The sequence below is a fragment of the Hesperophylax consimilis genome, chromosome 7, assembly GCF_061612785.1.
Source record: "Hesperophylax consimilis isolate HC1 chromosome 7, BYU_Hcon_1.0, whole genome shotgun sequence".
Classification (NCBI taxonomy): domain Eukaryota; kingdom Metazoa; phylum Arthropoda; class Insecta; order Trichoptera; family Limnephilidae; genus Hesperophylax; species Hesperophylax consimilis.
Window position 1 is genome coordinate 7,693,635 of NC_142842.1, and position 14,115 is coordinate 7,707,749.

Genomic DNA, 14,115 nt, shown 5'->3' on the forward strand with positions numbered 1-14,115 from the left:
ACATCGAAACAAGCTTTCCTTTTGTAGATATTATGCTACAACCTGTGTAAGGAGAACATCTTGTCCATATTAACGTAGTATAACAACAAAACAAAATACGACACCGGAATAAAAATATTCAGATCACTAACTCGAGATGCTTTCGATGACTTGAATTCGAAATATTTTTGCTACTATAACCGTACGAATTCAACGACATTTCGTTTGTCGTAAAATATATGCTTCTTCTAAAAACGCGACAAAACAAGAAAATATATTTCAAATGCACAAAAAGGGCGAAAATATTCTGTTATATATTTAAGAGGTAGTGCATTTACCTCCCACCTTTTTTAATGAATCTCGATACTGTCTCTATGACTGCATGTATTGGAGACGTACCCTTAGTATAGGGGTGGTATATTTGCCTGTAGGTAGATCGTTACGACTGAAGAAAATCGGGAGAATACTTTCTTCGTCCATTCGTAGTGCGGCTTTTCCACAGCGTGGACGGGCTCCCGATTTTCTTCAATTTTCTTCCTTCAGTGGAAAATTAAGAGACATGTTTCTAAAGTTTATAAAATAAACTTTTGTACGTTGTTCGTACGAACTCTTATAATATTCTTTGCAGATTTAACATGTCAATGTAAAATAATGACATTGTTTTTAAAAAATATATTTTAATATGTCAGCTGTCAGTTGAACGTGTGGAAAAGTCGTTAGTATTTTATAAACTTTTACTGTTTTTTGAATAAATTAATAGTGGTTTAGGAAAAAAACTTTTCGTTGTAAAAATTATTTAAAATCGCGAGTGCTCTAATTGGCTACAGAAACTTCTTTCATAAGGTAACTTTTAAATGTTCTTTTCAATTGGTGAAATCACCTGTATGAGTGGAGATAATGTGTCTGTTATTTCTGTATAATTCTATTTAAAATTTTTCCCACCTGACATTTTTGTAATTATTCTAACACTTGTAATATGAGGAATAATTTTTATAATCAAATATTATGTTCGAAGCATTGAATATGTGGCTTAGTTATATATAAAAAATAAGTCTTATATTTTAGATTGGAGCAAGATAAAATTTGTATTTTGTCCTATGAGCAGGAACTAATTTATACGGATTTAAACTTTTAATCTTGAGATTATTGCGTTGAACCGAACTAAACCATAAAAAATCAATTTCGATAAGCCGGAATGGATTACGGGATAATACAATGATAAAATATGTGTAATCCGTTTAAATCAAAACAATTTGGAAGGCAAACATGTTTTTGTTTTTGTTTGAGTTTACTAATGTTAGTTTTGTTCTATTGTTACAGAGATAATTAATCTACTAAAGCATCGCCTCAAAATCATTACTATCAAACATCAAAATTAAAGGTAAGATTTTCGTACCAGTATCTTTGTTTACTCCATTAAATTTGTATTTTAAAACAGTTGGAAGAAATCCCTGGAAAGTGAGGTAGTACTGGTTTTAGTAATTGACTGGGACAAGTTTGAGTTTGCGGTTGAGGTGAACATTGAATAAATGTAATCGATTTTTAACACTATTTGCTATTAAATAGATTTTGAGAAACCCACCATAAGAATCTTCTTCTCCAAATTTATTTTTTGTATAGCATGCCGAAAAAAGCATGTAACGGAATTATTTATAATAAACTTTATTTTTTTATGACATTGGATATATTTTATAGACGTTTCACATAAAACTCGAATTCGCACTAAAAGAAAAATGAGGAAAAGCCAACAAAAGAGAGGTAAAGCTCTCTGGGGAGGGTTAAATGTCACGTGTCTTAAATTATTTATTGTTTTACGCACCGCGACTGTAAGCAACCACTATAATGGAAACTCTTTCCCTAACTACCCATGAAATAATTCAACTGAGAAAAATATTAAAAAAGGATTCAGTAACAGCTCTCTGCTTTTACTGCAAAGTATATTTACTCCGCTCCTTTTTATGATCACTCAAAAAATCACTGCACCTTTTGTTTGTAGTGGACAATATGGCGGACTTTTATTTTACTACCCTTCCGATTTCTATTTTTGAATTATTTTTCTGCTCGAACTATCTCAATATGGCGTCAAACTTAGTTTTTATCCTAACATTGCTTAAAAAAATACATAAAATAAACGTTTTTAAGCAATAAAATGTTAACACTTAACTTCTATTTTGCTAAAGATTAATTTACAAGTCATAACTCTTACTTTCACCGATAAATTCAAGAAATCGTTTTAAGCACAAGTCTTGAAACCTAAAGTGGGTATTCGTTAACACTCAAAACTTTTCACAATAAGCCCTTAAGAAAAATGTTAGATCTCTAAAATTTACAAAATTACAAATATTCACACACTTGCCAAAAATTCGCTCTGATCACGACGACATTTAAAAAGCGACTGATGAAAAAACGTGAAATTATAACCATCAAATCCCCGCCATTCATTGAATTTAAATAGTATATAATAATAACAATAATAAACCGAGCCAGCCCGCCACGTGAAAGGGTTGCATTTACATACGATTATAATTTACATTTACATAGGAACGATCGAGATTTTTTATCCAGACTTCAATGCGCTGAACACGGCCAAACCTTTTGTTCCTTGCCTCGTACGTCGCCTATTTAAATGATAAAAGGCAGAATCAAAAATATGACCGCTTTGGGAAGGGTTACGTTGCCATCAGACCCTAAATGCAATAATTTATGTTAGACAGCGAAATGGAAAGAAACATAACAACCAAAAAAAATTCTTTTTACCCTAATATTATAGTTTTAAAGACAAAAAAGATGTACAAACAATACGGTCTAAAATACAAATTCAGATTTTTTTAATAATATTCCAGAAATGTACCTAAAGTAATTATAATGAACCAAATGTTAAATTATATTTTATGAAAATTAAATTATTGATGAAGAACACATCTAAGCACTTGGTTCTAATTATTATATGTAATTTTGGTCACTATTATATTTCAAATTCAGAATTAACAAAATAATCTTTACTAACTAATTTTTCGCTTATAATTCAAATCTGAACCGAAGTTTCGTTTAATGTTTTGTCGAAACCGCAGCTGAAACTTATTGGACTATGGATTTTTTTCGATTTTATTTATTTTTTTATTAGGTATGTTCGTTTTTTCTTAATTTCTATTTATAAGCAGGGCCTTGGACGTCTCGGTTCCATTTTATCCACGGACGGGTAAATTGTCCCGGAAAGACAGAGATTCTGGGTTCGATTCCTAGTTGAGACCTTTATTTTCTGTGTCATGTTTCATGTGCCGTTTAGATTTATTAATACAATTTTATTTTTCAATGATATGACCTTCAATTTTATTCTTATAATCAATCCCGGTGTTATGTGTACAATTAATTCTATCAACTTATTTATTATTAATTATTGCTTCAACTTTTAAATAATCTCAATCGTGAGATTTCCAAAATAAAAGTAATTTTACATCTGAACTAAAAAAATGCAGCTATTTTAGATATATCATGTAATGTTCGTAGAAAGTTATACAAGTTGATAGGTAGAGAATAATGAAAAATGTTTGTTAATTTTTTTAAAGTTAGTCTTTTTAAAATCTAATTGAGAATAATGTTTTCAGCTTGAAAAATGTGTTATTGTTAGTGTTAAAATTTAGTTTCACAATCTGTATGTTTATCATAAGTAGGTATTTCAGTAGACAAAAGCACTTTGACTCTATACGAAATCACTAATGATTAATTGTAATCAGAACCGCGGGATTAGTTTTATTGTCATTGGTTACGAAAAAATAAATCTTTTCGTTTTTTTGGTGTTAAGGATAAAAAAAATTATAGCAGATTAAATACTTATACTGTGTGATCATAAATTCAATGTAACAGTACAAGAATATGTGTCAGGCGATAGTGTATGAGAAACATATTTGTATGATAAATAGAAAAGTTTTTTCATTGTAATTTTAGCAAGTAAAATAACATTATATTTTATTTTAAAAAAACGCGGTCCCGTGAAAATCATAGGAAAAAAAAATTTAGTAAAAAAATGAATAAATGTAAGTATTTTTTAAAAATAAAAGTTTAAAAAATTGCCACGACCGAGATTTGAACCCCTATCAACTGCTATAAAAGCAACTATTCTGACTCTTACTCCACCGCCTATTTCAATAAGGGCGGCATACATTTTTCAGTATTATAGCCCTACTGCATGTCTGAATAATTCTTCTTCACGCAACTGATTCCAATTTTGAAAATGACACTTAAAAAGCTTTTTGCATTTATAAACTATACAATGTTCAGTATTCCTTCAGTTCAAAAACAAAGAAAGTAAAAAAAAAATCACTGTACGCCACTGGTACCTATTAAGGTAGGTAACGCATCTACTTTTTAAGGTACCGGCAGAACTCTCTGCGTTGATAAACATGCAATGTGTTTGCATAAATTTCCTGTGGAAGGGTTTGATATTAATATATTAACGCTTCCCTGATCTTTCTCTATGCCTTTCATTATCCCGGAGATATGTATTTTTTCGGTTATGTGGTTTTTTATAATGGCGTCACTATACGTAATATTTATTTTAAGTACGCAATTTTAAAATTAAAATATACCATTTCTAAATAAGGTTATCAAAATAGTGAAGTAAAGGTGGTGAAGCGAAATGTTTAGTAATTATTTTTAATGATACGAAAAAATAATCATTTTTTCATTTATTTTGTGAAAACAAATTTGATTGACAGCTTAAAACATTTCTTAGAATTTTTAGATAAATTAATACAAACATTACATATATGATTACCTCAATTAAAATTTTAAATATGTGCTAATCTTATGTTATTTTAATACAAAAAATATCAATATTTATAAGTTTTATTCAGATCTGGTATGCTGCCAAGTTCCACTTGATTGTCCCTCTTTTTGGTATCAAAATCATGTTCATCTTTTGATAAGATGTGTTGGATTTCTTGTAATGATTTGCCCTTTGTTTCTGGCATATAGACCATCAAAAAACCTACAGATGTTAATATTGCTGTGGCAAATAAGAAATAGGCGTAATAATTGCCAATAGAATCGCCAATGATTTGAAAAACTTTGATTGAAACTGCATTGTAAGTACCTTGAGCTATGAGATAAAATCCAGATATCCACCCCTTTGCACTAAAAGACATAATTTCACTCATAACAATGATGGGAATGGACCCCAGCCCCATTCCGTAACCGATCTGAATGAGAAAAACACCCATCATTCCTATCCATGTATGGGAATCCGGAATAAGGTCATCTTCGCGTAAGTGAAAGTAACACCCGATGATCAGGTTAGCTGTCACACACACAAGGGAGGATGCCATTAGTAATGGTTTCCTTCCGACTTTGTCAATCACCAAAAGTGTCATCAATACGGTTACATCAGCTAAACCCTCAGTCATCATAACAGCGTATTTTGGTAGTATCGGTGATTTCATCTGCTTGAAAATTGATTCCATGTACACAATGATAGCGCCGATTCCGCTGAACTGTTGAGCAAACGTTGCTACCGCAATAATGACTATGACCTTCTGGGTCTTTGATAAGGACAACTCGTGTAATAAATCTTTATAGCTCATGGGTGGACTTTCTTCCAAACACTTCGTTATACTGTCAAACTCTTCGCGAACTTCTTCTCGTAACTTTGCTCCTCTCAGTTTCACGAGTATTTCTTCCGCTTCTTCTTTTTTGTTCACGCTCAGTAGGTAGTATGGAGTCTCTGGTAATAGCAGAGAGAGAATAAGTAGTAAGACTGGAAAGATGAGTGAAATGATGCCGAGTGCTTGGAACGAGACTATAGGTCCAACGCCATATTCGATGAGTGCTCCGACGGATTGTGATATGACTAAAAAGGCAACGTTTGCACCTCTCGCGTTTTTGCTTACTACCTCGGCAAGGTACGCGGGTATTACTCCGTATGTTGGTCCGACTGCGCAGCCCAAGAGAAATCTGCCAACGTAGAGGTGAAGAACTTCAGTGGCAAATATTAGTGCCACCCAGCCCGAGATGTAGAACACTGCAATTCCCGTTATCAACCATTTTCTTCCAGAGTTGTTGAAGGTATAGGTGTAAGGAATAGCGATGATAGTGGCACCGATGGCCAAGATGGATCCTACCCAAGCTTCTTCGGAAGATGTGAGGGATATCGGAGATTCAGGATCCCTTAGCTTGACCAGGGAAGGTGATGCCCATGATAGTGCTCCTCCCAGTGATGTAAATGCAAGAGAACCTGAAAAAATATTATAAATTACCACAAAATACAGGAATGCTAAGAGTTCTTGTATTTCACAAAAAATTGCGCTATTTAATGTATCCGAGTATTATTCATTTGTTTAAAAGTTTTGCTCACTTAAATTATTATTATTGTTTTTAGGGGATAAACCTATTTAACATAACTATAGACGGCGTTAAAATTCCTGTCGCAACAATGAACTTTTCTCTTGCGGTTTAACAATGCACATTATGTTAAGATTATTAATATTGTTTTTTCCAAAAACATATTATATTTTACGGTAAAAAAGAACAGTCAAATATCAAATTTACCTTAAAAATGTATTAATGAAAAAAACTTACATGCTACTGCAACCAGGGAAACATAAGAATGTTTTCTTATGTATTCCAACATTATTGTTTAAAGCTATTTTATAAAAATTATAATTAAAACAATTATAGCCAAATTGATATCAAAGACCTGAATACTTGACGATGTGACAGCTACTGAGAGATGATTGTAATAACAAAATATCCAAAGTCAATAAATTAATATTTTGTTAAGCGTGAGTAAGAGATAAGGAAATGTTGTTTAATGTTTTGATTGTGACAAGATCAATGTAAATCAAAGGAATACAAACCTAGTATATAATTATTAGAAATGTAGAATTAATGTTTAATACAGTAATTTAAATCAACGATAAATCCCGTTAAATGGTCAAATAATTAAATATTGAGATATATTACGTAATTAATCAATTTCTATAATTGTTTATAAGTTTTCTAATTGATGGTGTATAGTTAATTAGAAAATGCTTGATATTAATAATATTAAGTAGCCAACATTTGTTGTCTCTGTAACGAAGAGTATCAGTTTAGTTAGTGATTATTTGCAAGCCAGTGGTATTTGCAAACCAGTGGTATTTGCAAACTAGTGGTATTTGCAAACCAGTGGTATTTGCAAACCAGTGGTATTTGCAAACCAGTGTTATTTGAAAACTAGTGGTATTTGCCACCAGTGTTATTTGCAAACCAGTGGTATTTGCAAACCAGTGATATTTGCAAACAAGTGTTATTTTCAAACTAGTGGTATTTGCAAACCAGTGTTATTTGCAAACCAGTGGTATTTGCAAACCAGTGGTATTTGCGAACCAATGTTATTTGCAAACTAGTGGTATTTGCAAACCAGTGGTATTTGCAAACCAGTGTTATTTGCAAACTAGTGGTATTTGAAAACCAGTGGTGTTTGCAAACAATTGGTATCGCAATGAGCTTTCGGTATCCCGGGCAACCCTCGTTTTTTTTAAAACAAAAATAGAAAACTCTTTATCAATTGTTAATTTGTCGAGAGAGATGTAACATACTAATTTATTAGTACAATAATACCTCTATTCAATGATCAGTTTAGATCACACAAAAATATTTATGTTAGCCCTTAATGTTTTGGCTAGAGTTAAGCTTTATGATAAAATAGCAAATAATAAATTAATTAGGTTTTAAGAACCTGTAGTAAGCAATCCAGTAATGATATGTAGATATCATTAAAATGCAGGTAGATATCGTAAAACTCACCATAAAAATTAAATCTCAATATTTTTTTACTAACCCCATTTTTCAAACTCCTTCAAAATCAATATCATTATAGGTATTTCAGAAAATATTGCTTTCATTCCAAATACTAATTCACATAACGAACCGAGGTGACCGGATCAAAATGATAATTCATCACATCTTTAAAAAGTTATATAAAGTCATGGAAAGTGATGAAACAAAAACTTTATTAACTGGGTTAAGTAGGTTAGGTTAGGTTAAAAAAAAATTTCGTCGTTTTTAATGACTTTATATCACTTTTTAAAAGTGTGTTGAATTGTCACTGTGTTGAGTTAGCATGGAACCATGAACCGAATTGTCGCCAATGACAGATAATAATAAATTGTATTTTAAGTAACTTATAAAGAAAAAGCAAACGTGTTTCCACTGACGTACATACGTCAAGTTAGTAGTTGAAAGTAAATAAAAACATATATATATTTTATGCTGATTATATTTACGCATTTTGGCCAACTTATTTCCATGAAATGTAATTCTATACAGGTCCTGCAAATTCTGTATGGATATATACATATATGTTTGAATATTGTTATGACTTTTTGTACTTTACCATACCGATTAAAAGAATAAAAGCGGTTAACACTATTTTTGTTTATTTGTAGGTAACTTTATTAATTTTTAAATTAACAGAATATACCTATGTAAAGTTTACAAAAATGATTTTGAAACGTCATTAAGATAAGTAAGATAAGAATATAAAATTTACTTTTGCCGTCACCGTAGTAAGTGTTCAAAAAGAAGAAGAAGATGGTCTGAAAGTGACATATGTAAATTCGGATGTGAGAGGCTAATATTAAAAAAACGATAAAAATATGTCAAAAATTGTGAAAATATTTAATAAACGAGACTCGTTTAAAATAGAGCAAAAATCACTCTACAAATGCATAAGTTGCATTTAAAGATACATTGTGTAAATATATTAAATAACAAAACAAAACACTTTTTTAATAATTTTCGGAGCATACCTTGCCATTTTCATATAATTGACCTCATGACAGTGAAAAACTTGACTTATTACCATGGCGTTTGTTTGATTAAAACGGTCTTAAACCAGGTACAAGACTGGCAACTTGTACACAAATGTTGAATGGGCGTGTAAGAATCTAATTTGTAAGATGTCTAAAGTGTTCAAGAGAAATGTGTTATAAATCGGTAGAAATTTGGAATGCGGATGCTTTAAGAGCAATGTTCAATCGATAATGAAAACCAAACGTTTTTATTAACAAATTAACAATTTTTCATAACGTGGAGTTTTTAATAAAATAGCTTGATCCCATTATATGTTCAGCGTAGCAAATTTATCAGAACGTTTCCGGCAATTGCTCAGTGCTCAGTGTATTAGAATTAGCAATCAAACTCAAGTATTATCTGCGTTTCCCATGGAAGAGGTTCAACTAACCGGGTAGTCTGTAGCTACCCACTTTCACGAAGGGATGGGATCTTATTGTCATCGATAGTAGTTTAATTCTGTGTCATTGATTTCCGATTCAACCCTTTCATGGCCTGAGAGCAACATCTCCCGTGAAAAAGGACAAAAACTACACCATTGTCATCCCGGAGTTTTGCATTTTGCGCGGATCAAAGGGTTTAATAGCTTATAAATCAACGTTGAAATAATACAAGGGTGTTTTAAATAAATTCTTTAACATGAAATATTGCGTCGATTTTTTTATTGAATATTGAAGCATATTCACAACGCATAGAATTAAAGTGCCTACCCGTCTACTGTGTATGTACAGTACCTACTGCCGTTGTACATCTGTTTACATTTTGCGGGTTGGAATAAACGACTAGATACAAAAGATTTTAAATGTTAATGTCCTTCTAGGATAAAGTCTATTTGTATAGGAACTTATCCAAAAATACTCCATGTTTCAGTGGCAATAAATTACTCATAGCGAGGTGACCTTCATAGTACAGGGGTAAGAACTTTGACTCCAGACTGGTTATAATCGGGTTCGATGTAGGTTCGATATGTTTTGTGTTGGAAAAAAGTAATTTAAAAGAACAAATAATTAAAACCACATCTTTCAACCATCAACCTTTCTTTGGTTAGTATGAGTCAATTATTATTTTATTTACCAACCGGTCGACAGTTTATAATACCACTGTAATACGAATCATAATGTAATATTTGCAGTTCATTCTGATATTTTGTTAGATTAGGAAGTTTGTAAGACAACTGCCTTAAAATCAATAATCACTAGAAACTTAAATTGTAAAAAAAAATATTTTTAAAGAAATTTAACATACTTTCCTTTGGCCACTTTAAGTTTGAAGCTCTAAAAAATGCATGTTATTTTGTAAGATAATCTTATTGAGTTAAATAAATTTGAATTATGTTTTTAAATTTTACGGGTGTGAAAAAAAAACGGTGTTTCTTTAAATACTGCTGAAGTTATTTGTCCAGAGTTCTATTTTCAATATATGTATTACAAAATATTTTCGTTAACACCTATCAACTATAGCATATTTCCTTTAATATTTACTCGCTTAATCCAAAATTAATTTTTCAACAATACCCCCGTTTCAAGTCATCTTCTTCGCCTTTTTGAACGTTTCTATTGAAGCCTTAATATTTTCTTTTGAAAACGCATGATTTTAAAATACACTACAGACAGCATAAAAAAAGGAACAAATTTTTATGAATAATAAAATGTCGAAGTGCATTCGCTATTCCATTTGAATCGCTGCGAATATTTGAGTCCTTTCAATAAAGTGCTCAGGTTCCATCTATACCACCCGAGTCAATAACATGGATACATTTGATCTCATTGTAAATTACGTTAAATGATCCGTGAAGTTTTTTTGCATATTACCTTATTCAAAATATGCTCCACTCCGCCTGGAGATGAAATTTATTGGTTCCTTTATTGTTTACCTTTTATTGATCGTGATTTTTTTATTGGGCGCTCTCGATAAAATTTCATTTCGATGTTTGTGGAACTCAATTTTTATTATTTTCTTTTTTTGATTTCGGTAATGGAAAGGGGTGGCAAATGAAAGTGCTACACAATACATTTATGAGAAAGTAAGTTGATTTTCAACATACATCAAATATTATTTAAGCTTTTTGTGTTCTTCGTGATAAAACCACATTCTCCTGCTTGTGAATACTGCACGAAAATAAATAAGAGTATTTACATTGTTTTAAGATTACATTATTTTATATTCCCCAGACACCTCGACGTTTACTTTTTAAATCTAAAACTAACATCTCTTGCGTTTGCATCGAAATCATTTAAATAACCTCTATTTTTTTTAAATTAACATTATTTTTATGACTTCGTTTACATAGAACAAATATGTGAATTCCCCTATATAAAATATGAACTTTCTAATACCTGCCAACGTGCATCTTCCAAGTTGACATCCTTTTAAAACAAAAATTGAATTAGTTTTTCAGAATAATCCATGAATACCTAATAACCTAGAATATTGGTACAGGCGTTAAACCCATTCACAACCCCACAGTTAATTTGCATACGCTGGCTTAGTGTGGGTACAGCCTTTAATATGCAAATGTCTCACATCTTCCAGTCAGAAGAAGAAGAACTCCGTCTGTGAATACTAGGTCAAGGTTGCCGGCAGTTTCTTACTTATACCCGTACTTAGTCCCATCTGCTCGTATTTAGTTAGCGACGCGACGTAGAAAGACCTACGCGAACAAATACGAAGAACACCCCGAGTCCCCCTATTACTCCAACACATTCAAGATAGGGGGTAACCTACGAGAAACTCATTTGAACTTGGCATACTATCCCCTCAAAACAAACGCAAATAACAGACAAAACAACCTCTAAAAAAGTCCATTTCTAATAGGATGCATAATTTTGCAGGAGCTTTTTAAACTGCACCTTATTGTAGAGGGGTTTGTTTTAACAGTGGCGTCTTGATTTGTGAAACCGGTAGTTTAACTAAAACGTTAAGTCGGGAATTTTCCTGTTTAAAACAGGTTTATTATCGTTAGTCCGGACGTTTGTGAATTCAGCTTCCTGGCCGACTTTAGTAGGAACGAGTAGGTACTCGAGGGGTCTGGGGTAAAACGTAAAGGGGGAGGCTTTAATTTTGGATCGCGTAAACATGGGAACTTTATTAGAGCGCGATAAAGATTCTACGTGTGTTTCTTGAACGGAGGCGATTCGTATTTAATAGTAATGCCTGGAAGAACATTGAAGGATTTGGAAATCAGAATAAAAATATATTTTTTATTAAAGTGTGTGATATATTTTTTAAGCGTACTGGGTGTACTGCAAATGTCCAATTTTTAAAAGAACTGAGCATCGATAAGAGGGAAGTATATTAAACGCAATGCTTTAGTGTGATACGGTAAATTGTCATCATTACACTTTTTACAAAATTGATTGATTTTTATCTTGAATCTGGGTTAATAACGTAACCCAAAAAACAAAAACATGCGTTGCTAATAGTTCTTGAAACGCCCACATTAAATATTATTTTTTTATTTGATACAATACTTTACTTGTTTTTCAAATTTCCAATCCAAAAGTCTGACCATTATTTTCTTAAACTGTATTCGTGTTTTATCATCATGAGATTTTTATTTCAATCAAATGAGATAGCAATATACGATGTCAGGCAAGTGTAAAATAGCACGGTCCATGCTAAGCGAGCTAGAACAAAAATAAATGTTCTAAGTCAGTGGCGAAATTGGTTTTCATTCTATTCCACATGGAACGCATTTCTAGTGTGTAAAATCTATTCAGTGTGTGATGCAGTCAGTTTAAATTTTGATCCAAGGCATAGACATATGAATATTAGTAGACCTGCCCTAAGTGATTAAAAGCGTATTATCCCCACTCCCCATACCGGTTCCATTGGAGCCGGCTGTGCTCGCGTATGGCCTCAAGTGAAATTTGAAAACGTGACGTCATCATTCTTGTGCGAACTATGGTCGAGGCATCATCGGTTCATTTTACGAAATAACACGGCAAAATGTTGACTTGTACTATGAAAACTTGTAAAAATAGATTTGAAAAAGAGAATAAACCCAATTGTCGTATTACATTCCATATATAAGCATTATTTTACTTTATTTTAAGCATATTCACATCGTATAATATAGATCAGTTTTAGAAACATATACTATCACATCGAGAAACGTTTGGACGCGAAACACAAAGCTGGTTGGTTGCTGGGAAGTAAATTATGAACATTTATAAAAGTGTCTTAACTAAATACTTAAACGAAATATTCGACTCTGAAAATAGAACCGAATTTTTTTGCCGAATTTGGACTTCGCAAATTTGTTCATAACGTGGCGAGTAATTTGCCCTCCCATGTAAAAATGTCTATTTATTCAAAAGCAGATTTTACTTTTAAGAAGTAAATGGTGATATTATAATGCGAGATGCCTATTTACTGTCAGATTGATTTATTGACGAATCACAGTCAGCCTTACTCCCTTCGTTCTTCAACAGTTGATTTTACCCCTCGCCATTATCTTCTCGTCTATTAATTCCTATGTCTGTGATCCAAGGGGATGCCTAATTGTGCATATTATACCTGTAGGTAATTTTTGGCAGCTACCTTGCTAATTGACCAAGAAGTTCTAATGAATTTGTTTTCAACTTAGACAGTGTCTCGGATAAAAAAATCCAATTTTTATTTATATGGGATATCTTTTCAATTTTTCTAAAAATCTAAATGAATATTCAGGAATAACTTTTTATTTACTATGTTGAAGGTTATAACCATCAATGAAGTATATCACTGAAGATAATGCTAAAAAATCTAAGCGAAACATGAAATAGAACGAGATGTGTTTCATTTAGATCGGTTCAATTTAAAGGTTTGTGTAGAGTATTTTCAGTAGCTTCTATGACGATTTTTTTTAGGGACAGTTATAATTTGTTTGATACTGAATGGGAGTTTGTTTTAATTTTTGGATTTTTTTTGTGTTTGGAACGATGAACTGGTTAAAATTTTCTATTGTTGGGGTCTTATGGGGACTTAAAATTGGGAATGAAAATTGTATGATGTATTTCTGAAATACATTTTGTTTATTTGCGTGATATGTGCTGCTGAGCCCCATCCTATTACTCCATATTCCAAATGAGAGTGAAGTAAAGTATAATATATTCTGTAAATATTTAGTAGACAAGATATTTCGTAATTTTTAAAAGAACTAGATGCTTTTAATTAAATTTTTAAGATTCCATTATTGTGGACATGGCAGTGGAGTTTATCGTCAATTACAAATCCAAATTATATATTTTTTTAAAATTTGGGTTATGTTCCTGCAAGTAAAATGAGAAAAATTGTTTTGATGTTCATTTAATTTGAGTGTATGCT

At 31.8% G+C, this 14,115-nt stretch overlaps 1 protein-coding gene across 1 annotated transcript; it reads right to left on the reverse strand.

Annotated features, from left to right (window-relative positions):
- Positions 1-4,668: 4,668 nt before the first annotated feature.
- LOC149422255 (facilitated trehalose transporter Tret1-like) lies at positions 4,669-6,691 on the reverse strand. The gene is made up of 2 exons (XM_089633685.1): positions 6,553-6,691; positions 4,669-6,208 (listed from the first exon to the last, which is right to left on the reverse strand). The coding sequence occupies exons 1-2, from the start codon at positions 6,602-6,604 to the stop codon at positions 4,809-4,811; spliced, it is 1,452 nt and encodes a 483-aa protein (XP_089489811.1). The 5' UTR covers positions 6,605-6,691; the 3' UTR covers positions 4,669-4,808.
- Between the last annotated feature and the right edge of the window lie 7,424 nt (positions 6,692-14,115).